At 40.9% G+C, this 25,635-nt stretch overlaps 1 protein-coding gene across 1 annotated transcript in view; it reads left to right on the top strand.

The window, feature by feature from the left end:
* LOC139381812 (pecanex-like protein 2) overlaps positions 1–17,964 on the top strand; it is a 203,061-nt gene extending 185,097 nt beyond the window's left edge. Inside the window, 7 exon segments of the mRNA XM_071125589.1 lie at positions 14,340–14,484; positions 15,116–15,346; positions 15,987–16,261; positions 16,653–16,828; positions 17,057–17,334; positions 17,336–17,506; positions 17,723–17,964. Coding sequence (XP_070981690.1) covers positions 14,340–14,484; positions 15,116–15,346; positions 15,987–16,261; positions 16,653–16,828; positions 17,057–17,334; positions 17,336–17,506; positions 17,723–17,893 — 1,447 coding nt within the window. The 3' untranslated portion in view covers positions 17,894–17,964.
* Positions 17,965–25,635: the final 7,671 nt, after the last annotated feature.

Below are 25,635 nucleotides of genomic sequence, written 5' to 3'. Positions count from 1 at the left end.
TTCAGACAGGTTGTGTTGTGTTATATATGGGGTTTTATTACCCTCAAGACAGGTAGTGTTGTGTTATATATGGGGTTTTATTACCCTCCAGGGATGTTGTGTTATATATGGGGTTGTATTACCCTCCAGGTATGTTGTGTTGTGTTATATATGGGGTTTTATTACCCTCCAGTGATGTTGTGTTATATATGGGGATTTATTACCCTCCAGGGATGTTGTGTTGTTTTATATATGGGGTTTTATTACCCTCCAGGGATGTTGTGTTATATATGGGGTTTTATTACCCTCCAGGGATGTTGTGTTGTGTTATATATGGGATTTTATTACCCTCCAGGGATGTTGTGTTATATTTGGGATTTTATTACCCTCCAGGGATGTTGTGTTGTGTTATATATGGGTTTTATTACCCTCCAGGGATGTTGTGTTGTGTTATATATGGGGTTGTATTACCCTCCAGGGATGTTGTGTTGTGTTATATATGGGGTTTTATTACCCTCCAGGGATATTATGTTATATATGGGGTTTTGTTACCCTCCATGTTGTGTTGTGTTACATGTCTGGTTTTATTATCCTCCAGGGATATTGTGTTATATATGGGATTTTATTACCCTCCAGGGATGTTGTGTTATATATGGGGTTGTATTACCCTCCAGAGATGTTGTGTTATATATGGGGTTTTATTACCCTCCAGAGATGTTGTGTTATATAAGGGGTTTTATTACCCTCCAGGGATGTTGTGTTATATATGGGGTTTTATTACCCTCCAGGGATATTGTGTTATATATGGGGATTTATTACCCTCCAGGGATGTTGTGTTGTGTTATATATGGGGTTTTATTACCCTCCAGACAGGTTGTGTTGTGTTATATATGGGGTTTTATTACCCTCCAGGGATGTTGTGTTATATATGGGGTTTTATTACTCTCCAGGGATGTTGTGTTGTGTTATATATGGGGTTTTATTACCCTCAAGGGATGTTGTGTTATATATGGGGTTTTATTACCCTCCAGGGATGTTGTGATGTGTTATATATGGGGTTTTATTACCCTCCAGGGATGTTGTGTTGTGTTAACTATGGGGTTTTATTACCCTCCAGGGATGTTGTGTTATATATGGGGATTTATTACCCTCCAGGGATGTTGTGTTGTGTTATATATGGGGTTTTATTACCCTCCATGGATGTTGTGTTATATATGGGGTTTTATTACCCTCCAGGGATGTTGTGTTGTGTTATATAGGGGATTTTATTACCCTCCAGGGATGTTGTGTTATAAATGGGATTTTATTACCCTCCAGGGATGTTGTGTTGTGTTATATATGGGTTTTATTACCCTCCAGGGATGTTGTGTTGTGTTATATATGGGGTTGTATTACCCTCCAGGGATGTTGTGTTGTGTTATATATGGGGTTTTATTACCCTCCAGGGGTATGTTGTTATATATGGGATTTTATTACCCTCCAGGGATGTTGTGTTATATATGGGGATGTATTACCCTCCAGGGATGTTGTGTTATATAAGGGGTTTTATTACCCTCCAGGGATATTGTGTTATATATGGGGTTTTATTACCCTCCAGGGATATTGTGTTATATATGGGGTTTTATTACCCTCCAGGGATGTTGTGTTGTGTTATATATGGGGTTTTATTACCCTCCAGGGATGTTGTGTTGTGTTAACTATGGGGTTTTATTACCCTCCAGGGATGTTGTGTTATATATGGGGATTTATTACCCTCCAGCGATGTTGTGTTATATATGGGGTTTTATTACCCTCCAGGGATATTATGTTATATATGTGGTTTTATTACCCTCCAGGGATGTTGTGTTATATATGGGGATTTATTACCCTCCAGGGATGTTGTGTTGTGTTATATATGGAGTTGTATTACCCTTCAGACAGGTTGTGTTGTGTTATATATGGGGTTTTATTACACTCCAGACAGGTAGTGTTGTGTTATATATGGGGTTTTATTACCCTCCAGGGATGTTGTGTTATATATGGGGTTGTATTACCCTCCAGGTATGTTGTGTTGTGTTATATATGGGGTTTTATTACCCTCCAGTGATGTTGTGTTATATATGGGGATTTATTACCCTCCAGGGATGTTGTGTTGTTTTATATATGGGGTTTTATTACCCTCCAGGGATGTTGTGTTATATATGGGGTTTTATTACCCTCCAGGGATGTTGTGTTGTGTTATATATGGGATTTTATTACCCTCCAGGGATGTTGTGTTATATTTGGGATTTTATTACCCTCCAGGGATGTTGTGTTGTGTTATATATGGGTTTTATTACCCTCCAGGGATGTTGTGTTGTGTTATATATGGGGTTTTATTACCCTCCAGGGATGTTGTGTTGTGTTATATATGGGGTTTTATTACCCTCCAGGGATATTTTGTTATATATGGGGTTTTGTTACCCTCCATGTTGTGTTGTGTTACATGTCTGGTTTTATTATCCTCCAGGGATATTGTGTTATATATGGGATTTTATTACCCTCCAGGGATGTTGTGTTACATATAGGGTTGTATTACCCTCCAGAGATGTTGTGTTATATATAGGGTTGTATTACCCTCCAGAGATGTTGTGTTATATAAGGGGTTTTATTACCCTCCAGGGATATTATGTTATATATGGGGATTTATTACCCTCCAGGGATGTTGTGTTGTGTTATATATGGGGTTTTATTACCCTCCAGACAGGTTGTGTTGTGTTATATATGGGGTTTTATTACCCTCCAGGGATGTTGTGTTATATATGGGGTTTTATTACCCTCCAGGGATGTTGTGTTGTGTTATATATGGGGTTTTATTACCCTCAAGGGATGTTGTGTTATATATGGGGTTTTATTACCCTCCAGGGATGTTGTGATGTGTTATATATGGGGTTTTATTACCCTCCAGGGATGTTGTGTTGTGTTAACTATGGGGTTTTATTACCCTCCAGGGATGTTGTGTTATATATGGGGATTTATTACCCTCCAGGGATGTTGTGTTGTGTTATATATGGGGTTTTATTACCCTCCAGGGATGTTGTGTTATATATGGGGTTTTATTACCCTCCAGGGATGTTGTGTTGTGTTATATAGGGGATTTTATTACCCTCCAGGGATGTTGTGTTATATATGGGATTTTATTACCCTCCAGGGATGTTGTGTTGTGTTATATATGGGTTTTATTACCCTCCAGGGATGTTGTGTTGTGTTATATATGGGGTTGTATTACCCTCCAGGGATGTTGTGTTGTGTTATATATGGGGTTTTATTACCCTCCAGGGTATGTTGTTATATATGGGATTTTATTACCCTCCAGGGATGTTGTGTTATATATGGGGTTGTATTACCCTCCAGGGATGTTGTGTTATATAACGGGTTTTATTACCCTCCAGGGATATTGTGTTATATATGGGGTTTTATTACCCTCCAGGGATATTGTGTTATATATGGGGTTTTATTACCCTCCAGGGATGTTGTGTTGTGTTATATATGGGGTTTTATTACCCTCCAGGGATGTTGTGTTGTGTTAACTATGGGGTTTTATTACCCTCCAGGGATGTTGTGTTATATATGGGGTTTTATTACCCTCCAGGGATATTGTGTTATATATGGGGTTTTATTACCCTCCAGAAAAGTCGTGTTGTGTTATATATGGTATTTTATTACCCTCCAGGGATGTTGTGTTATATATGGGATTTTATTACCCTCCAGGGATGTTGTGTTATATATATATGGGGTTGTATTACCCTCCAGGGATGTTGTGTTGTGTTATATATGGGGTTTTATTACCCTCCAGGGATATTTTGTTATATATGGGGTTTTGTTACCCTCCATGTTGTGTTGTGTTACATGTCTGGTTTTATTATCCTCCAGGGATATTGTGTTATATATGGGGTTGTATTACCCTCCAGAGATGTTGTGTTATATATGGGGTTTTATTACCCTCCAGAGATGTTGTGTTATATAAGGGGTTTTATTACCCTCCAGGGATGTTGTGTTATATATGGGGTTTTATTACCCTCCAGGGATATTGTGTTATATATGGGGATTTATTACCCTCCAGGGATGTTGTGTTGTGTTATATATGGGGTTTTATTACCCTCCAGACAGGTTGTGTTGTGTTATATATGGGGTTTTATTACCCTCCAGGGATGTTGTGTTATATATGGGGTTTTATTACCCTCCAGGGATGTTGTGTTGTGTTATATATGGGGTTTTATTACCCTCAAGGGAAGTTGTGTTATATATGGGGTTTTATTACCCTCCAGGGATGTTGTGATGTGTTATATATGGGGTTTTATTACCCTCCAGGGATGTTGTGTTGTGTTAACTATGGGGTTTTATTACCCTCCAGGGATGTTGTGTTATATATGGGGATTTATTACCCTCCAGGGATGTTGTGTTGTGTTATATATGGGGTTTTATTACCCTCCAGGGATGTTGTGTTATATATGGGATTTTATTACCCTCCAGGGATGTTGTGTTGTGTTATATATGGGTTTTATTACCCTCCAGGGATGTTGTGTTGTGTTATATATGGGGTTGTATTACCCTCCAGGGATGTTGTGTTGTGTTATATATGGGGTTTTATTACCCTCCAGGGGTATGTTGTTATATATGGGATTTTATTACCCTCCAGGGATGTTGTGTTATATATGGGGTTGTATTACCCTCCAGGGATGTTGTGTTATATAAGGGGTTTTATTACCCTCCAGGGATATTGTGTTATATATGGGGTTTTATTACCCTCCAGGGATATTGTGTTATATATGGGGTTTTATTACCCTCCAGGGATGTTGTGTTGTGTTATATATGGGGTTTTATTACCCTCCAGGGATGTTGTGTTGTGTTAACTATGGGGTTTTATTACCCTCCAGGGATGTTGTGTTATATATGGGGATTTATTACCCTCCAGGGATGTTGTGTTATATATGGGGTTTTATTACCCTCCAGGGATATTATGTTATATATGTGGTTTTATTACCCTCCAGGGATGTTGTGTTATATATGGGGATTTATTACCCTCCAGGGATGTTGTGTTGTGTTATATATGGAGTTGTATTACCCTTCAGACAGGTTGTGTTGTGTTATATATGGGGTTTTATTACACTCCAGACAGGTAGTGTTGTGTTATATATGGGGTTTTATTACCCTCCAGGGATGTTGTGTTAAATATGGGGTTGTATTACCCTCCAGGTATGTTGTGTTATATATGGGGTTTTATTACCCTCCAGGGATATTGTGTTATATATGGGGATTTATTACCCTCCAGGGATGTTGTGTTGTGTTATATATGGGGTTTTATTACCCTCCAGACAGGTTGTGTTGTGTTATATATGGGGTTTTATTACCCTCCAGGGATGTTGTGTTATATATGGGGTTTTATTACCCTCCAGGGATGTTGTGTTGTGTTATATATGGGGTTTTATTACCCTCAAGGGATGTTGTGTTATATATGGGGTTTTATTACCCTCCAGGGATGTTGTGATGTGTTATATATGGGGTTTTATTACCCTCCAGGGATGTTGTGTTGTGTTAACTATGGGGTTTTATTACCCTCCAGGGATGTTGTGTTATATATGGGGATTTATTACCCTCCAGGGATGTTGTGTTGTGTTATATATGGGGTTTTATTACCCTCCAGGGATGTTGTGTTATATATGGGGTTTTATTACCCTCCAGGGATGTTGTGTTGTGTTATATAGGGGATTTTATTACCCTCCAGGGATGTTGTGTTATATATGGGATTTTATTACCCTCCAGGGATGTTGTGTTGTGTTATATATGGGTTTTATTACCCTCCAGGGGTATGTTGTTATATATGGGGTTGTATTACCCTCCAGGTATGTTGTGTTGTGTTATATATGGGGTTTTATTACCCTCCAGTGATGTTGTGTTATATATGGGGATTTATTACCCTCCAGGGATGTTGTGTTATATTTGGGATTTTATTACCCTCCAGGGATGTTGTGTTGTGTTATATATGGGTTTTATTACCCTCCAGGGATGTTGTGTTGTGTTATATATGGGTTTGTATTACCCTCCAGGGATGTTGTGTTGTGTTATATATGGGGTTTTATTACCCTCCAGGGATATTTTGTTATATATGGGGTTTTGTTACCCTCCATGTTGTGTTGTGTTACATGTCTGGTTTTATTATCCTCCAGGGATATTGTGTTATATATGGGATTTTATTACCCTCCAGGGATGTTGTGTTATATATAGGGTTGTATTACCCTCCAGAGATGTTGTGTTATATAAGGGGTTTTATTACCCTCCAGGGATATTATGTTATATATGGGGATTTATTACCCTCCAGGGATGTTGTGTTGTGTTATATATGGGGTTTTATTACCCTCCAGACAGGTTGTGTTGTGTTATATATGGGGTTTTATTACCCTCCAGGGATGTTGTGTTATATATGGGGTTTTATTACCCTCCAGACAGGTTGTGTTGTGTTATATATGGGGTTTTATTACCCTCCAGGGATGTTGTGTTATAAATGGGGTTTTATTATTACCCTCCAGGGATGTTGTGTTATATATGGGGTTTTATTACCCTCCATGGATGTTGTGTTATATATGGGGTTTTATTACCCTCCAGGGATATTGTGTTATATATGGGGTTTTAATTTCCCTCCAGGTATGTTGTGTTGTGTTATATATGGGGTTAATTACCCTCCAGGGATGTTGTGTTGTTTTATATATGGGGTTGTATTACCCTCCAGACATGTTGTGTTATATATGGGGTTTTAATTACCCTCCAGGGATGTTGTCTTGTGTTTATATATTGGGTTTTATTACCCTCCAGACAGGATGTGTTGTGTTATATATGGGGTTTTATTACCCTCCAGGGATGTTGTGTTATATATGGGGTTTTATTACCCTCCAGGGATGTTGTGTTATATATATATATGGGATTGTATAACCCTCCAGGGATGTTGTGTTGTGTTATATATGGGGGTTTATTACCCTCCAGGGATGTTGTGTTGTGTTATATATGGGATTTTATTACCCTCCAGGGATGTTGTGTTATATATGGGTTTGTATTACCCTCCAGACAGGTTCATTTGTGTTATATATGGGGTTTTATTACCCTCCAGGGATGTTGTGTTGTGTTCTATATGGGGTATTATTACCCTCCAGATAGGTTGTGTTGTGTTATATATGGGGTTCTATTACCCTCCAGGGATATTGTGTTGTGTTATATATGGGATTTTATTACCCTCCAGGGATGTTGTGTTATATATGGGTTTGTATTACCCTCCAGGGATGTTGTGTTGTGTTTTATATGGGGTTTTATTACCCTCCAGGGATGTTGTGTTATATATGGGGTTTTATTACCCTCCAGACAGGTTGTTTGTGTTATATATGGGGTTTTATTACCCTCCAGGGATGTTGTGTTGTGTTATATATGGGGTATTATTACCCTCCAGACAGGTTGTGTTGTGTTATATATGGGGGTTTATTACCCTCCAGGGATGTTGTGTTATATATGGGGTTTTATTACCCTCCAGACAGGTTGATTTGTGTTATATATGGGGTTTTATTACCCTCCAGACATGTTGTGTTATATATGGGGTTTTATTACCCTCCAGACATGTTGTGTTATATATGGGGTTTTATTACCCTCCAGGGATGTTGTGTTGTGTTATATATGGGGTTTTATTACCCTCCAGACAGGTTATGTAGTGTTATATATGGGGTTTTATTACCCTCCAGGGATGTTGTGTTGTGTTATATATGGGGGTTTACTACCCTCCAGGGATGTTGTGTTGTGTTATATATGGGGGTTTACTACCCTCCAGGGATGTTGTGTTGTGTTATATATGGGGTTTTATTACCCTCCAGGGATGTTGTGTTGTGTTATATATGGGGTTTTATTACCCTCCTGACAGGTTATGTAGTGTTATATATGGGGTTTTATTACCCTCCAGGGATGTTGTGTTGTGTTATATATGGGGGTTTACTACCCTCCAGGGATGTTGTGTTGTGTTATATATGGGGTTTGTATTACCCTCCAGGGATGTTGTGTTGTGTTATATATGGGGTTTTATTACCCTCCAGGGATGTTGTGTTGTGTTATATATGGGGTTTTATTACCCTCCAGACAGGTTGTGTTGTGTTATATATGGGGTTTTATTACCCTCCAGTGATGTTGTGTTATATATGGGATTTTATTACCCTCCAGGGATGTTGTGTTGTGATATAGTTGGGGTTGTATTACCCTCCAGGGATGTTGTGTTACATATGTAGTTTTATTACCCTCCAGGGATATTGTGTTATATATGGGGTTTTATTACCCTCCAGACAAGTCGTGTTGTGTTATATATGGTATTTTATTACCCTCCAGGGATGTTGTGTTATATATGGGATTTTATTACCCTCCAGGGATGTTGTGTTATATATATATGGGGTTGTATTACCCTCCAGGGATGTTGTGTTATATATGGGGTTGTATTACCCTCCAGGGATGTTGTGTTGTGTTATATATGGGGTTTTATTACCCTCCAGGGATGTTGTGTTATATATGGGGTTGTATTACCCTCCAGGGATGTTGTGTTATATATGGGTTTGTATTACCCTCCAGGGATGTTGTGTTGTGTTATATATGGGGTTTTATTACCCTCCAGGGATGTTCTGTTATATATGTTTTTTTTTTTACCCTCCAGACAGGTTGATTTGTGTTATATATGGGGTTTTATTACCCTCCAGGGATGTTGTGTTATATATGGGGTTTTATTACCCTCCAGGGATGTTGTGTTGTGTTATATATGGGGTTTTATTACCCTCCAGGGATGTTGTGTTGTGTTATATATGGGGTTTTATTACCCTCCAGGGATGTTCTGTTATATATGGGGGTTTTTTACCCTCCAGACAGGTTGTGTTGTGTTATATATGGGGTTTTATTACCCTCCAGGGATGTTGGGTTGTGTTATATATGGGGTTTTATTACCCTCCAGGGATGTTGTGTTGTGTTATATATGGGGTTTTATTACCCTCCAGGGATGTTGTGTTGTGTTATATATGGGGTTTTATTACCCTCCAGACAGGTTGTGTTATATATGGGGGTTTATTACCCTCCAGGGATGTTGTGTTGTGTTATTTATGGGGTTTTATTACCCTCCAGGGATGTTGTGTTATATATTTGGTTTTATTACCCTCCAGGGATGTTGTGTTGTGTTATATATGGGGTTTTATTACCCTCCAGTGATGTTGTGTTATATATGGGGATTTATTACCCTCCAGTGATGTTGTGTTGTTTTATATATGGGGATTTATTACCCTCCAGGGATGTTGTGTTGTTTTATATATGGGGTTTTATTACCCTCCAGGGATGTTATGTTATATATGTGGTTTTATTACCCTCCAGGGATGTTGTGTTATATATGGGGATTTATTACCCTCCAGGGATGTTGTGTTGTGTTATATATGGAGTTGTATTACCCTTCAGACAGGCTGTGTTGTGTTATATATGGGGTTTTATTACCCTCCAGACAGGTTGTGTTGTGTTATATATGGGGTTTTATTACCCTCCAGGGATGTTGTGTTATAAATGGGGTTTTATTATTACCCTCCAGGGATGTTGTGTTATATATGGGGTTTTATTACCCTCCATGGATGTTGTGTTATATATGGGGTTTTATTACCCTCCAGGGATATTGTGTTATATATGGGGTTTTAATTTCCCTCCAGGTATGTTGTGTTGTGTTATATATGGGGTTAATTACCCTCCAGGGATGTTGTGTTGTTTTATATATGGGGTTGTATTACCCTCCAGACATGTTGTGTTATATATGGGGTTTTAATTACCCTCCAGGGATGTTGTCTTGTGTTTATATATTGGGTTTTATTACCCTCCAGACAGGATGTGTTGTGTTATATATGGGGTTTTATTACCCTCCAGGGATGTTGTGTTATATATGGGGTTTTATTACCCTCCAGGGATGTTGTGTTATATATATATATGGGATTGTATAACCCTCCAGGGATGTTGTGTTGTGTTATATATGGGGGTTTATTACCCTCCAGGGATGTTGTGTTGTGTTATATATGGGATTTTATTACCCTCCAGGGATGTTGTGTTATATATGGGTTTGTATTACCCTCCAGACAGGTTCATTTGTGTTATATATGGGGTTTTATTACCCTCCAGGGATGTTGTGTTGTGTTATATATGGGGTATTATTACCCTCCAGACAGGTTGTGTTGTGTTATATATGGGGTTCTATTACCCTCCAGGGATATTGTGTTGTGTTATATATGGGATTTTATTACCCTCCAGGGATGTTGTGTTATATATGGGTTTGTATTACCCTCCAGGGATGTTGTGTTGTGTTTTATATGGGGTTTTATTACCCTCCAGGGATGTTGTGTTATATATGGGGTTTTATTACCCTCCAGACAGGTTGTTTGTGTTATATATGGGGTTTTATTACCCTCCAGGGATGTTGTGTTGTGTTATATATGGGGTATTATTACCCTCCAGACAGGTTGTGTTGTGTTATATATGGGGGTTTATTACCCTCCAGGGATGTTGTGTTATATATGGGGTTTTATTACCCTCCAGACAGGTTGATTTGTGTTATATATGGGGTTTTATTACCCTCCAGACATGTTGTGTTATATATGGGGTTTTATTACCCTCCAGACATGTTGTGTTATATATGGGGTTTTATTACCCTCCAGGGATGTTGTGTTGTGTTATATATGGGGTTTTATTACCCTCCAGACAGGTTATGTAGTGTTATATATGGGGTTTTATTACCCTCCAGGGATGTTGTGTTGTGTTATATATGGGGGTTTACTACCCTCCAGGGATGTTGTGTTGTGTTATATATGGGGGTTTACTACCCTCCAGGGATGTTGTGTTGTGTTATATATGGGGTTTTATTACCCTCCAGGGATGTTGTGTTGTGTTATATATGGGGTTTTATTACCCTCCTGACAGGTTATGTAGTGTTATATATGGGGTTTTATTACCCTCCAGGGATGTTGTGTTGTGTTATATATGGGGGTTTACTACCCTCCAGGGATGTTGTGTTGTGTTATATATGGGGTTTGTATTACCCTCCAGGGATGTTGTGTTGTGTTATATATGGGGTTTTATTACCCTCCAGGGATGTTGTGTTGTGTTATATATGGGGTTTTATTACCCTCCAGACAGGTTGTGTTGTGTTATATATGGGGTTTTATTACCCTCCAGTGATGTTGTGTTATATATGGGATTTTATTACCCTCCAGGGATGTTGTGTTGTGATATAGTTGGGGTTGTATTACCCTCCAGGGATGTTGTGTTACATATGTAGTTTTATTACCCTCCAGGGATATTGTGTTGTGTTATATATTGGTTTGTATTACCCTCCAGGGATGTTGTGTTTATATATGGGGTTTTATTACCCTCCAGGGATGTTGTGTTATATATAGTGGGTTTTATTACCCTCCAGACATGTTGTGTTATATATGGGGTTTTGTTACCCTCCAGGGATGTTGTGTTGTGTTATATATGGGGTTTTATTACCCTCCAGACATTTTGTGTTATATATGGGGTTTTATTACCCTCCAGGGATGTTGTGTTGTGTTATATATGGGGTTTTATTACCCTCCAGACAGGTTATGTAGTGTTATATATGGGGTTGTATTACCCTCCAGGGATGTTGTGTTGTGTTATATATGGGGGTTTACTACCCTCCAGGGATGTTGTGTTGTGTTATATATGGGGGTTTACTACCCTCCAGGGATGTTGTGTTGTGTTATATATGGGGTTTTATTACCCTCCAGGGATGTTGTGTTGTGTTATATATGGGGTTTTATTACCCTCCTGACAGGTTATGTAGTGTTATATATGGGGTTTTATTACCCTCCAGGGATGTTGTGTTGTGTTATATATGGGGGTTTACTACCCTCCAGGGATGTTGTGTTGTGTTATATATGGGGTTTGTATTACCCTCCAGGGATGTTGTGTTGTGTTATATATGGGGTTTTATTACCCTCCAGGGATGTTGTGTTGTGTTATATATGGGGTTTTATTACCCTCCAGACAGGTTGTGTTGTGTTATATATGGGGTTTTATTACCCTCCAGTGATGTTGTGTTATATATGGGATTTTATTACCCTCCAGGGATGTTGTGTTGTGATATAGTTGGGGTTGTATTACCCTCCAGGGATGTTGTGTTACATATGTAGTTTTATTACCCTCCAGGGATATTGTGTTGTGTTATATATTGGTTTGTATTACCCTCCAGGGATGTTGTGTTTATATATGGGGTTTTATTACCCTCCAGGGATGTTGTGTTATATATAGTGGGTTTTATTACCCTCCAGACATGTTGTGTTATATATGGGGTTTTGTTACCCTCCATGGATGTTGTGTTGTGTTATATATGGGGTTTTATTACCCTCCAGACAGTTTGTGTTGTGTTATATATGGGGTTTTATTACCCTCCAGGGATGTTGTGTTATATATGGGGTTTTATTACCCTCCAGGGATGTTGTGTTATATATGGAATTTTATTACCCTCCAGGGATGTTGTGTTATATATGGGATTGTATTACCCTCCAGACAGGTTGTGTTGTGTTATATATGGGGTTTTATTACCCTCCAGGGATGTTGTGTTGTGTTATATATGGGGTTTTATTACCCTCCTGACAGGTTATGTAGTGTTATATATGGGGTTTTATTACCCTCCAGGGATGTTGTGTTGTGTTATATATGGGGGTTTACTACCCTCCAGGGATGTTGTGTTGTGTTATATATGGGGTTTGTATTACCCTCCAGGGATGTTGTGTTGTGTTATATATGGGGTTTTATTACCCTCCAGGGATGTTGTGTTGTGTTATATATGGGGTTTTATTACCCTCCAGACAGGTTGTGTTGTGTTATATATGGGGTTTTATTACCCTCCAGTGATGTTGTGTTATATATGGGATTTTATTACCCTCCAGGGATGTTGTGTTGTGATATAGTTGGGGTTGTATTACCCTCCAGGGATGTTGTGTTACATATGTAGTTTTATTACCCTCCAGGGATATTGTGTTGTGTTATATATTGGTTTGTATTACCCTCCAGGGATGTTGTGTTTATATATGGGGTTTTATTACCCTCCAGGGATGTTGTGTTATATATAGTGGGTTTTATTACCCTCCAGACATGTTGTGTTATATATGGGGTTTTGTTACCCTCCATGGATGTTGTGTTGTGTTATATATGGGGTTTTATTACCCTCCAGACAGTTTGTGTTGTGTTATATATGGGGTTTTATTACCCTCCAGGGATGTTGTGTTATATATGGGATTGTATTACCCTCCAGACAGGTTGTGTTGTGTTATATATGGGGTTTTATTACCCTCCAGACAGGTTGTGTTGTGTTATATATGGGGTTTTATTACCCTCCAGACAGGTAGTGTTGTGTTATATATGGGGTTTTATTACCCTCCAGGGATGTTGTGTTATATATGGGGTTGTATTACCCTCCAGGTATGTTGTGTTGTGTTATATATTGGGTTTTATTACCCTCCAGACAGGTTGTGTTATATATGGGGTTTTATTACCCTCCAGGGATGTTGTGTTATATATGGGGTTTTATTACCCTCCAGGGATGTTGTGTTGTGTTATATATGGGGTTTTATTACCCTCCAGGGATGTTGTGTTATATATTGGGTTTTATTACCCTCCAGGGATGTTGTGTTGTGTTATATATGTGGTTTTATTACCCTCCAGGGATGTTGTGTTATATATGGGGATTTATTACCCTCCAGGGATGTTGTGTTGTGTTATATATGGGGTTTTATTACCCTCCCGGGATGTTGTGTTGTGTTATATATGGGGTTTTATTACCCTCCAGGGATGTTGTGTTGTGTTATATATGGGGTTTTATTACCCTCTAGGGATGTTGTGTTGTGTTATATATGGGGTGTTATTACCCTCCAGGGATGTTGTGTTTAATATGGGGTGTTATTACCCTCCAGGGATGTTGTGTTATATATGGGGTTTTATTACCCTCCAGGGATGTTGTGTTGTGTTATATATGGGGTTTTATTACCCTCCAGGGATGTTGTGTTATATATGGGGTTTTATTACCCTCCAGGGATGTTGTGTTATATATGGGGTTTTATTACCCTCCAGGGATGTTGTGTTATATATGGGGTTTTATTACCCTCCAGGAACGAAATAACACATCAATCCACAGAGCTGTAGTTTCATTGATATTCCATAAGGGGGCAGCTATGGCTCTCTGTTGTATCACAGTGATACGTGATGTGAGTCTCCAAATTCTACCCCTCTGTTGCTGTAATGTGTTAAAAACCTTGACAATGCTCCCTTTCTCTGTGTCTCTAATTCAGTTTGGAGTCATTCTTGTATGGGTTCAACACTCTGTTCAAAGGAGACTTCCGTATCGCTACTAAAGATGAGTGGGTGTTCACAGACATGGATCTGCTGCAGAAAGTGGTGGTCCCAGGCGTGAGGATGAGTCTCAAGCTCCATCAGGTATTCACAATATTCCACCTTGAAGACAATAGCATTTGCTCACTTTCTCCCTTATTGAAGTAGAATATGTAGGTAAGTGTACATTTAACCTTGCGCTCTTCCTGTGCTTTCTCAGTGGACTGCATGTGTACCTTGATGTACAGTGGAGCTGCAAATATAAGCCAGGTGGCAATCAAAGGCACATTGTGGATAAGTGCACTGCACTTGACTTTTAAAAGGTAATTTACCCTTGAGCTGCTTTTATTATGAATACGATTCCCGCAAATATCTGGAAAAATTGCCTTTAGAAGGTGCAATTCACTGTAAACCACAGGAGGCTAGTCAGGGGTGGACTGAGTATATTTATGGCTGTAATGGAATGAATGGAGCACATGGAAACTGTGTTTGATACTGTTCCATTTATGCCATTCCAGCCATTATTCTATTCCGGTCCTCTCATTATTAAGGCGCCACCTGTGCTGTAAACGCTGCGGATATAGGCTCAAGCATAAATTACATTTTAAAGGTCAATAATTTGTCGACAGTGCTCCGTTAATTGAATCCCGTCCTTAAAGTGGTTCAGTTAATCCCTGTTGTAAAGCTTTTACTCAGGGTGATATATTTACTGCTCTTGTTCCTTGGTTGCTCTCAGGACCACTTTACATGTCTGGAGGAGACAGAGGAGCCAGCCATCTTGTACAAGGCCATTAGTAACTACAAGATCAGTCTGGTGATCTGCCATGAGAGTGACCCAGCCTGGAGGAAGGCAGTTTTGTCCAGCCGGGACACTCTTCTCACACTGAGACACATGGTGGACGACGGCACGGACGAGTACAAGATCATCATGCTCTACAAACGCCACCTCAGCTTCAAGGTCATCAAGGTGTGTGTGAGATGACTGGTGTAGGGTGATGTTGCCCCTAGACACTGATCTTGGTCAGTTTTGCATTTCCCCCACCAATGTTTAAGGTTAGGATTGGGGAAGGGGAACCTGATCCTAGACCTGTACAGTTGTGCTGAACACATGCTGAATTCCAAGCCCCTACTCCATAGCCACTTCTGTAGATCTGAGAGGATTGGATAAATATGTCGTTATTACATCTATCCGGAAGTTATTACCATATTTCTTACATCTATCCGGAAGTTATTACCATATTTCTTACATCTATCCAGAAGTTATTACCATATTTCTTGCATCTATCCAGTCATCTCAGATCTACAGAAGGGGCTATGTTACTATAGGTCAAACAGGAATTATTCAGCATTGTTGTCTGTTCAAGCTGTCTGGAACATGAGATGAAGTTACTCTGATCAACTCTACATATTGATACGAGTTTAGCGTGTGGGGTGGATGAGTTGTTGGTTTGATTAATACATGAAGAAACTTGATCCAAATGGTTCTGCCATATCCAGTTGATTAAAATGGTGATTTAATCAGAGTAAAGAAATGTGGAGTTGGACGGTGTGTAATGTGTATTCAGATGTCAGTAATACTACCCTCTTCATTCTCTCCTGTCTTCTAGATCAATAAGGAGTGTGTAAGGGGCCTGTGGGCCGGCCAGCAGCAGGAGCTGGTGTTCTTACGCAACCGCAACCCAGAGCGCGGCAGCATCCAGAACTCCAAGCAGGCCCTCCGAAACATGATCAACTCGTCGTGCGACCAGCCGCTGGGCTACCCCATGTACGTGTCCCCCCTCACCACCTCCTACATGGGCACCCACCAGCAGCTGAGGAGCATCTGGGGCGGCCCTCTCAGCCTGGACGGCATCAAGACCTGGCTCTTGTCCAAGTGGCTGCGGTGAGTTCTGGCTGCTGGAGGCAGACCAAGGGGGAACAGAGGGTCTTCTTTATCAGTCAGTCTGCCTGTGTTCTGCTCCCCTATGGATGGAATCCAATCAGGGCCTTTCCTGCTGTGACAGCACCACTCTTCCCAAACCATATAGGGCTAAAGTGCTGCGACATGTTCAGCGCATTTGAATAACTGCCATCTACTGTTAGGCTTATGGGCCTTTTTATGTTTAGTGTGAGGCGTGGCCTGCACTGTAAACCACACATGTGAGATCAGATTTGGATTTTTTTATCCAGATTCATTGCCCTTCAGTTATAGTTAAATGTTTTAACTCCATTTTAATAAAGCCGTCAAGGTGTTTAGAAAGGTAACATAGGCCTACTGGGTGTTTGTGTTGTAGGGTGCGGAAGGATAACCTGACCAGCTGTAACAGTGGTGTGAACATGGAGGATGTGGACTGTGCAGGGGGCTCCTCTTCTCTGAGCCACAACCCAAACTCCATCACCTCCCAGAGCCTGAGTGTGTACCAGGCCAGGCCCAACAGGACCTCTCAGGCCAATAGGCAGCACACTGCAGGTTTGGTCCTCTACAGGAGAGGCACACATGATACATCTAAAGGAATAGTTCACCCAAGTTACAACATTAAATTGGTTTCCTTACCAGGAAAGCATTACACGTCTAAGTAGAGCCTTGCGCAGCTATGTTCATGGTTCTGCCATGTTGGTTCTGACAGCTATGTTCACGGTTCTGTCATGTTAGGTTCTGACAGACTGGGTCATTTTATCTGTATGTGCATCCATCCAGGGAGGAGAGAGTACCGGAGCCGCTCAGTGCAGCCCCAGAGCCAGCGGCCTCCAGTCACCAGCCAGTCAGGGCCCATCCTGGACAGCCAGCAGGTGTCAGCTTCGGCCAATGGCCTGGTGCAGCGCCTCTCCAACAGCCAGCTGTCCTTCAACACCTCCATCGCCTCTGTCTTCTCCCAGGTTCCACGACTCTCCACGGCCGGGGGCCAGCTGAGCTCCCAGCTCCAGGCTGCAGCCCACCACCGCTCAAGCCAGGTGTCCTCCTCCAGCTCCACCCTCCAGTCTGCTGTTCGGCAAGAGGAGCTTCTCCAGCGGCCTTGTCATCTCTGGCCTGTCGGCAGCCGAGGGTGGTAACACCACGGACACGCAGTCGTCCAGCAGCGTCAACATCACCATGGGTGGACCCTCCATGGGTGGACCCTCCTGCCGGTCCACCAGCAGAGCCACACAGGTAGAAGCTAGAGCTCCTGCCCCAGAATATATTTAGTAGCATTTATTAAGCTTAATTCTTGAAATTATATTACCATTTAATAATGTTATGGTTATCTATGTAGGCATTTAATGTCAACAGTTGTTGAGGACAACCTCTACAAAAATGTGCTTTTTAGCTGGTATAATGTATCAGATTTCAGATTGTATTAATACATTATTTTCAATGTTTTTCCAGTGGACATCGGAGCCCTACGAGAGTGTAGATGCAACCTACTCCAACACTCCCAACGGCGTGAAAGACAACACACCGTCAAAAGATAAAGGCTGCACACAGGGCGCGGATAAGAGCCAGGAGGACACAACAGCCTCTGCAACCCATAAACTTCCAGAGCAAATTACTATCTGAGAGCACCAACACATGCCTCACTCTGCAGCATGTTCAGCCCCAGTGTTCTGAATGTAAACAACAATGTCCTTTGCTCCAGTGACAAAATAAAGAATTTTTATGAAAACACATTGTTCATTATCCTACGCCAGGGAGGGTTGTCCAAACGGTTATGAATGTGTTAATAGTGTTCTAAAATCTCAAACACAACAGATTAATTACCAGTGGTGGAAAAAGTACCCGACTGCCATACTTGAGTAAAAGTAAAGATACCTTAATAGAAAATTACTCAAGAAAAAGTGAAGGTCGCCCAGTAAAATACTATTTGAGTAAAAGTCTAAAAGTATTTGATTTTAAATATACTTAAGTATCAAAAGTAAATGTAATTTCAAAAATATACTTAAGTATTGAAAGTAAAAAATAATGTCAAATTCCTTATATTAATTAGGCAAAGCAGAGAGCACAATTTTTTAAATATTTTTTTTACGGATAGTCGGGCACACTCCAACACTTGACATAATTTACAAATGAAGCATTTGGGTTTAGTGAATCCGCCAGATCAGAGAATATACGGATGACCAGGGATGTTCTCTTGACAAGTGTGTGAATTGTACCATTTTTCTGCCCTGTTAAGCATTCAATATGTAACGAGTACTTTTGGGTGTCAGGGAAAATGTATGGAGTAAAAAGTACATTATTTTATTTAGGAATATAGTGAAGTAAAAGTTGTCAAAAATATAAATAGTGAAGTACAGATACCCCAAAAACTACTTAAGCAAAAAATATTTAGAATACTTCTTAAGTACCTTACACCACTGTTATACACATTCAAAGATTCAGTAATGTTCACGGTGTCATTGGATAACTGGATTCATTCCACACTGTGGAGTGTGGACAAGAATCACTTATGCTATTTGCATGAGATATGGACGCCTTTTATGGACTAATGTTCATTTCACAACACACCCAGCGTACCAATAAAAAAAATCCAACAAATAGGTGCTTGAAACAACGTTTGTAGGGTTAATAAATTGGAGAATGTTTGGTAATTTTCTAACGGTTGCACCTCTGGAGTAGAGATGGAAGAATGCAGACTTTGGGAAAGTAAAACACGTAGGCCTTTTGTCAATTGGCAAAAGTACCTCCTCTCCTCGATTCCTCTGTCCTCTCCTCCATGACACGGAAACAAATATTTGGTCACCATATGTAGGAGTGTCAATTTCGGTAATAGGTGAAAAGGAGTTTCCTCCTCTCCTTGATTGCCTACTCCAGCAGAGGATGCTCAGATGTATCCTATCGTGGGAAAGTTTTGAAATCAGCCACACACCCTTAGAAACAGCTGTTGTTTTCTCAAAGGAGAAAAGCATGAACACATTTTAAAATCTGGTGGGAGGAGCTATAGAAGGACGAGCTCATTGTAATGGCTGGAATAGAATGAATGGAACGGAGTCATTTGACTAAATGAAACGTGGTGTTTGACTAAATGAAACGTGGTGCTTGACTAAATGAAACGTGGTGTTTGACTAAATGAAACATGGTGCTTGACTAAATGAATTGTGGTGTTTGACACCGTTCAATTTATTCCATTCCAGCCATTACAATGAGCCTGTCCTCCTACAGCTCCTCCCACCAGCCTTCTCTGTTATATATAGAATGTCTAGCACAACTAGCTTCATTTCTTTTTGCCGCATTATTGAACTGGATGGCCGTCTGCGCTCTTTAAAGGCCCTTTATATCAAATAGTGTCTGTTATAGGTGTGTAGGTTACAAAATAAGAATACTAATAATAAGAATCCTAAACTGAAGCTTAAATCAAAAAATAGAGCTGATTTATTGGGACATCATAATGAAAGAACAAAACATAAACCTTTTCGGCCTCAAGCCATTGGCTTAGATTCAATCAGGACCGCAGAAGAGTCGTATTATAGCGCAATTGACATTTAAATGTAATTTCCAATTGAGTAGACATTTCCGATTGAGTTGACAAGCGAGCAGTGTGTCAAGAAGCAATGCATCTTGGCAGGATCGTGTTTTGGAAGACACATGACTCTCGACCTTCACCTCTCCCGAGTCCGTACAGTAGTTGCAGCGATGGGACAAGACTAACTACCAATTTGAGGAAAAGGGGTAAAAAAATACCAACTTTTTTTTGTATCTAGCACATCAGTGTAAATGGTAGACACCAGCTTCTAGTTCAGGTTAACTGTATATGTCACATGATCTAGTTAGAATATACAGATAATCTATTAATTTAGATTATGTTTATTTACTCTAGTTCTGGCAGTGTTGATGCTTCCGGAGTTGAGGACAGGGAGGCATAAGCCTAAAAAACCCACCCCTCATTCTTCCCAAATTGCCCACGGTCTGTCGATGGCGTAGTTGGGTTTCTGGTGTTGTGTCTTCACGGCTACCACTGTGAGCAGCCTTCATTGGGTTCAGCTGTCAGTCTCACAACGCCTTACTTGAGTGTGTGTATGGGCACAGTCAGGTACCCCCTGGGCAGTCATTAGCAGGCCTGCCCTGCCCTCACCAAACTAACAAGTCTGGGAGCATCGCATTAAAACAACACCTGCTTTGTACAGGGGACAGAAAAGACAAGCTGTGTGTATTAACACTCAACCTAGCTTCCACAGTCAGACCCAGGGTCATGCAATATACTGTAGGGCAATGTTCAGTAGAAGCAGTCTCAGAGATGATATTGTCTTTCAAATTTCCAGATGTAGTGCAGTAAGTGGAACTCTAAATCAGATTTTTTCATTAGAATTAAATTATTCTTAGGTGGCCTCCAACCCCACTGTCTGTACTTCTTTCTCACATGTCCTGAGGTGAATTGTTAATACAGTGAAGAACACTGAGACCCACCGTCCTTCCTGTCTACCTCTGCAGAGTTATCAGTTGCAGGAGTGTAACATACAGGCTCCATCTCATATATATATATATATATATATATATATATATATATATATATATATATATATATATATATATATATATATATATATATATATATTTACCTTTATTTAACTAGGCAAGTTGGTTAAGAACAAATTCTTATTTTCAATGACGGCCTAGGAATAGTGGGTGAACTGCCTTGTTCAATGGCAGAATTACATAGTTTTACCTTGTCAGCTCGGGGATTCGATCTTGCAACCTTTTGATTACTAGTCTCACCACTAGGCTACCTGCCGCCCCTTAAATTCCCTACTCTTCTTTCTGCCCTCTCAGGACCAGTGAGCATGCTCCCTGGCCATGTAGAACACATGTTAGTGCAGACACAGGGGGGGCGATTTGCTAACATGTTATCCGTTTACAAGGGGCTAGTGATCGAGTTACAGGGCAAACGGGCCAGACAATAAGCATTTTCAGGGGGAAATGGTAATCGCAGGGGGTGTTGTTTTCGTGGTAATAGGTGAGCAGATGGCCATCTGAGTAACAGAGCAACAACATCAAGTCTCTTGATGTTTCCTAGTAATACTATACCTCCCTTCCTCCATGTCCAACCTGACCTCAGGGCAATTTGTATAATTTGGGATGTTTCTTTGTGTCCCTCCATTTAGTATGATATGTTACATAATGTTACCAATGGAATAGCAGTCTTACAATATCATACGAATTTGAGGACGTTTAGTAACGTACATCTTGTGATGTACAGTATTATACATCTTGCTCTGATGCCTCTCTAGGAGCATTCACGTGCCCCATAGAGGTATCCAAAGGATCCCACCCTGTTCACCAATGTAGTGGAATGCAATCTTACGATCCTGCAGTCCAGAGATGAGAAGTCCACCATCTACAGCAAAAGCCCAGGCTCCTGAATGGAATGAAACATAAAAAAAAAGAGAGGCAAGGAAAGCAAAAAAGCAAAAAGAGAGGCAAGGAATGGAAGAAACAAGGATGGAGGAAGCAAGGATTTGATATCTAGTTCACACACTCACAAGATACCAACAGGGCTCAAATATACTCCAGGGTTAATTCCTGCTCATTAGTGCCATCTAGTAGAATGTATCAGGCTACAACACCGATGAATGGGGAAACCCAGATGGGTCACATGGGGTGAAAACCAGAAGCTTCCGGTTGGTACTTCCACTCACCACCATATATGGTGATGAGAGGATGTCTAGTTGCAGGCATAGATGGAGCAAGATGAAATAGACGCTCATATACGAAACATCCAATCTCAATACATTTTTCGGTTCCCTAAACTAAAATCTGTTACTTCTACAAAGTTGTGTCTACCTGACCCTTTGCCAAATGTTCTAAACATTGTGTTGTTTAGGAGTGCAAGACATTAGGCCAGGGGTTTGCAAACGTTTTTCCACCCATGACCACATTTTGAAAAAAATAATTGATGTAATCAACAGCCAATGTTGGGCTATGACAGTCTATTACAAATCAGTCTGACAGTACTTTTGACAGTTTGTCAATCTGAAGACAGTATGGTTTGAATTTCAGAAGAATAGCATCCAATAACTGCATTATCTTCTGTGTAGGAAAGAACACCATTATTGCTTTCAATGATGATATTAATTTCCCCCCAGTCTGATTTGATGCCTAGTCCTATACACTGTGTTCTAACAAGTCCAGAGAGTCTTGACTTTCAGGAACAGGGTCATAATAGCTTATAACTCCAACCTTTCAAAAGTTAGACACATTTGTTGGAAGAAAACAGCTGTTTGTCACAACCGCAGAGTTTCACTCGCGACCTCATTTTTGGGAAACGCTGCAGTTGTGGTTCCCAAACAGAAATATGCAAAAACCTGTGAATAGGAACTCTCTAGCTTGTGCTTGGCTCTGCCCACCTCCTTGTTTGTTCTGCACACCACAGGAGGTTGGTGACATCTTAATTGGGGAGGACGGGATCTTGGTAATGGCTTGACCTGAATAGGTGGAATGGTATCAAACACATGGTTTCTATGCGTTTGATGCCATTCCATTTGCTGCGTTCCAGCCATTATTATGAGCCGTCCTCCCCTCAGCAGCCTCCACTGCTGCACACTGTGCATCTTTGGCTCCCATCATAAACAACGCCGATGTGCTCATCCTCTTTTGACACAGGCGCATGCTCTTTAGACAACAGTTTGCTGATAAAGTGGAGAAGGGTAGGTTACATAATGAGAAACTGCTGATGCACAACCAAATTTCTAAATTGCACCTTGTGTATTCTACTATTTCTAACTATCAACAGTAAATTGAGACCATGACGGAGCTCCTAAACAAATATATACATAAAAATTGGTCAGGGGCTCCCTAGCAGGCCTGGGGCCCTAAGTGGTCGCTTAGTGGCTCGGGCAGACTCCTTTCACAGTTTTTATTTATTTATTTTTATTTTATTTATTTTACCTTTATTTAACCAGGTAGGCAAGTTGAGAACAAGTTCTCATTTACAATTGCGACCTGGCCAAGATAAAGCAAAGCAGTTCGACAGATACAACAACACAGAGTTACACATGGAGTAAAACAAACATACAGTCAATAATAAAGTATAAACAAGTCTATATACAATGTGAGCAAATGAGGTGAGAAGGGAGGTAAAGGCAAAAAAGGCCTTGGTGGCAAGGTAAATACAATATAGCAAGTAAAACACTGGAATGGTAGTTTTGCAATGGAAGAATGTGCAAAGTAGAAATAAAAATAATGGGGTGCAAAGGAGCAAAATAAATAAATAAATTAAATACAGTTGGGAAAGAGGTAGTTGATAGGGCTAAATTATAGGTGGGCTATGTACAGGTGCAGTAATCTGTGAGCTGCTCTGACAGTTGGTGCTTAAAGCTAGTGAGGGAGATAAGTGTTTCCAGTTTCAGAGATTTTTGTAGTTCGTTCCAGTCATTGGCAGCAGAGAACTGGAAAGAGAGGCGGCCAAAGAAAGAATTGGTTTTGGGGGTGACTAGAGAGATATACCTGCTGGAGCGTGTGCTACAGGTGGGAGATGCTATGGTGACCAGCGAGCTGAGATAAGGGGGGACTTTACCTAGCAGGGTCTTGTAGATGACATGGAGCCAGTGGGTTTGGCGACGAGTATGAAGCGAGGGCCAGCCAACGAGAGCGTACAGGTCGCAATGGTGGGTAGTATATGGGGCTTTGGTGACAAAACGGATTGCACTGTGATAGACTGCATCCAATTTGTTGAGTAGGGTATTGGAGGCTATTTTGTAAATGACATCGCCAAAGTCGAGGATTGGTAGGATGGTCAGTTTTACAAGGGTATGTTTGGCAGCATGAGTGAAGGATGCTTTGTTGCGAAATAGGAAGCCAATTCTAGATTTAACTTTGGATTGGAGATGTTTGATATGGGTCTGGAAGGAGAGTTTACAGTCTAACCAGACACCTAAGTATTTGTAGTTGTCCACGTATTCTAAGTCAGAGCCGTCCAGAGTAGTGATGTTGGACAGGTGGGTAGGTGCAGGTAGCGATCGGTTGAAGAGCATGCATTTAGTTTTACTTGTATTTAAGAGCAATTGGAGGCCACGGAAGGAGAGTTGTATGGCATTGAAGCTTGCCTGGAGGGTTGTTAACACAGTGTCCAAAGAAGGGCCGGAAGTATACAGAATGGTGTCGTCTGCGTAGAGGTGGATCAGAGACTCACCAGCAGCAAGAGCGACCTCATTGATGTATACAGAGAAGAGAGTCGGTCCAAGAATTGAACCCTGTGGCACCCCCATAGAGACTGCCAGAGGTCCGGACAACAGACCCTCCGATTTGACACACTGAACTCTATCAGAGAAGTAGTTGGTGAACCAGGCGAGGCAATCATTTGAGAAACCAAGGCTGTTGAGTCTGCCGATGAGGATGTGGTGATTGACAGAGTCGAAAGCCTTGGCCAGATCAATGAATACGGCTGCACAGTAATGTTTCTTATCGATGGCGGTTAAGATATCGTTTAGGACCTTGAGCGTGGCTGAGGTGCACCCATGACCAGCTCTGAAACCAGATTGCATAGCAGAGAAGGTATGGTGAGATTCAAAATGGTCGGTAATCTGTTTGTTGACTTGGCTTTCGAAGACCTTAGAAAGGCATGGTAGGATAGATATAGGTCTGTAGCAGTTTGGGTCAAGAGTGTCCCCCCCTTTGAAGAGGGGGATGACCGCAGCTGCTTTCCAATCTATGGGAATCTCAGACGACACGAAAGAGAGGTTGAACAGGCTAGTAATAGGGGTGGCAACAATTTCGGCAGATAATTTTAGAAAGAAAGGGTCCAGATTGTCTAGCCCGGCTGATTTGTAGGGGTCCAGATTTTGCAGCTCTTTCAGAACATCAGCTGAATGGATTTGGGAGAAGGAGAAATGGGGAAGGCTTGGGCGAGTTGCTGTTGGGGGTGCAGTGCTGTTGACAGGGGTAGGAGTAGCCAGGTGGAAAGCATGGCCAGCAGTAGAAAAATGCTTATTGAAATGTTCAATTATGGTGGATTTATCAGTGGTGACAGTGTTTCCTATCTTCAGTGCAGTGGGCAGCTGGGAGGAGGTGTTCTTATTCTCCATGGACTTTACAGTGTCCCAGAACTTTTTTGAGTTAGTGTTGCAAGAAGCAAATTTCTGCTTGAAAAAGCTAGCCTTGGCTTTTCTAACTGCCTGTGTATAATGGTTTCTAGCTTCCCTGAACAGCTGCATATCACGGGGGCTGTTCGATGCTAATGCAGAACGCCATAGGATGTTTTTGTGTTGGTTAAGGGCAGTCAGGTCTGGGGAGAACCAAGGGCTATATCTGTTCCTGGTTCTAAATTTCTTGAATGGGGCATGTTTATTTAAGATGGTTAGGAAGGCATTTTT

The sequence above is a fragment of the Oncorhynchus clarkii genome, chromosome 23 (assembly GCF_045791955.1).
Source record: "Oncorhynchus clarkii lewisi isolate Uvic-CL-2024 chromosome 23, UVic_Ocla_1.0, whole genome shotgun sequence".
In the NCBI taxonomy this organism is placed as follows: Eukaryota; Metazoa; Chordata; class Actinopteri; order Salmoniformes; family Salmonidae; genus Oncorhynchus; species Oncorhynchus clarkii.
Note: the sequence above shows the minus strand (reverse complement) of the source record. Positions and strands in the feature narration are given on the sequence as shown.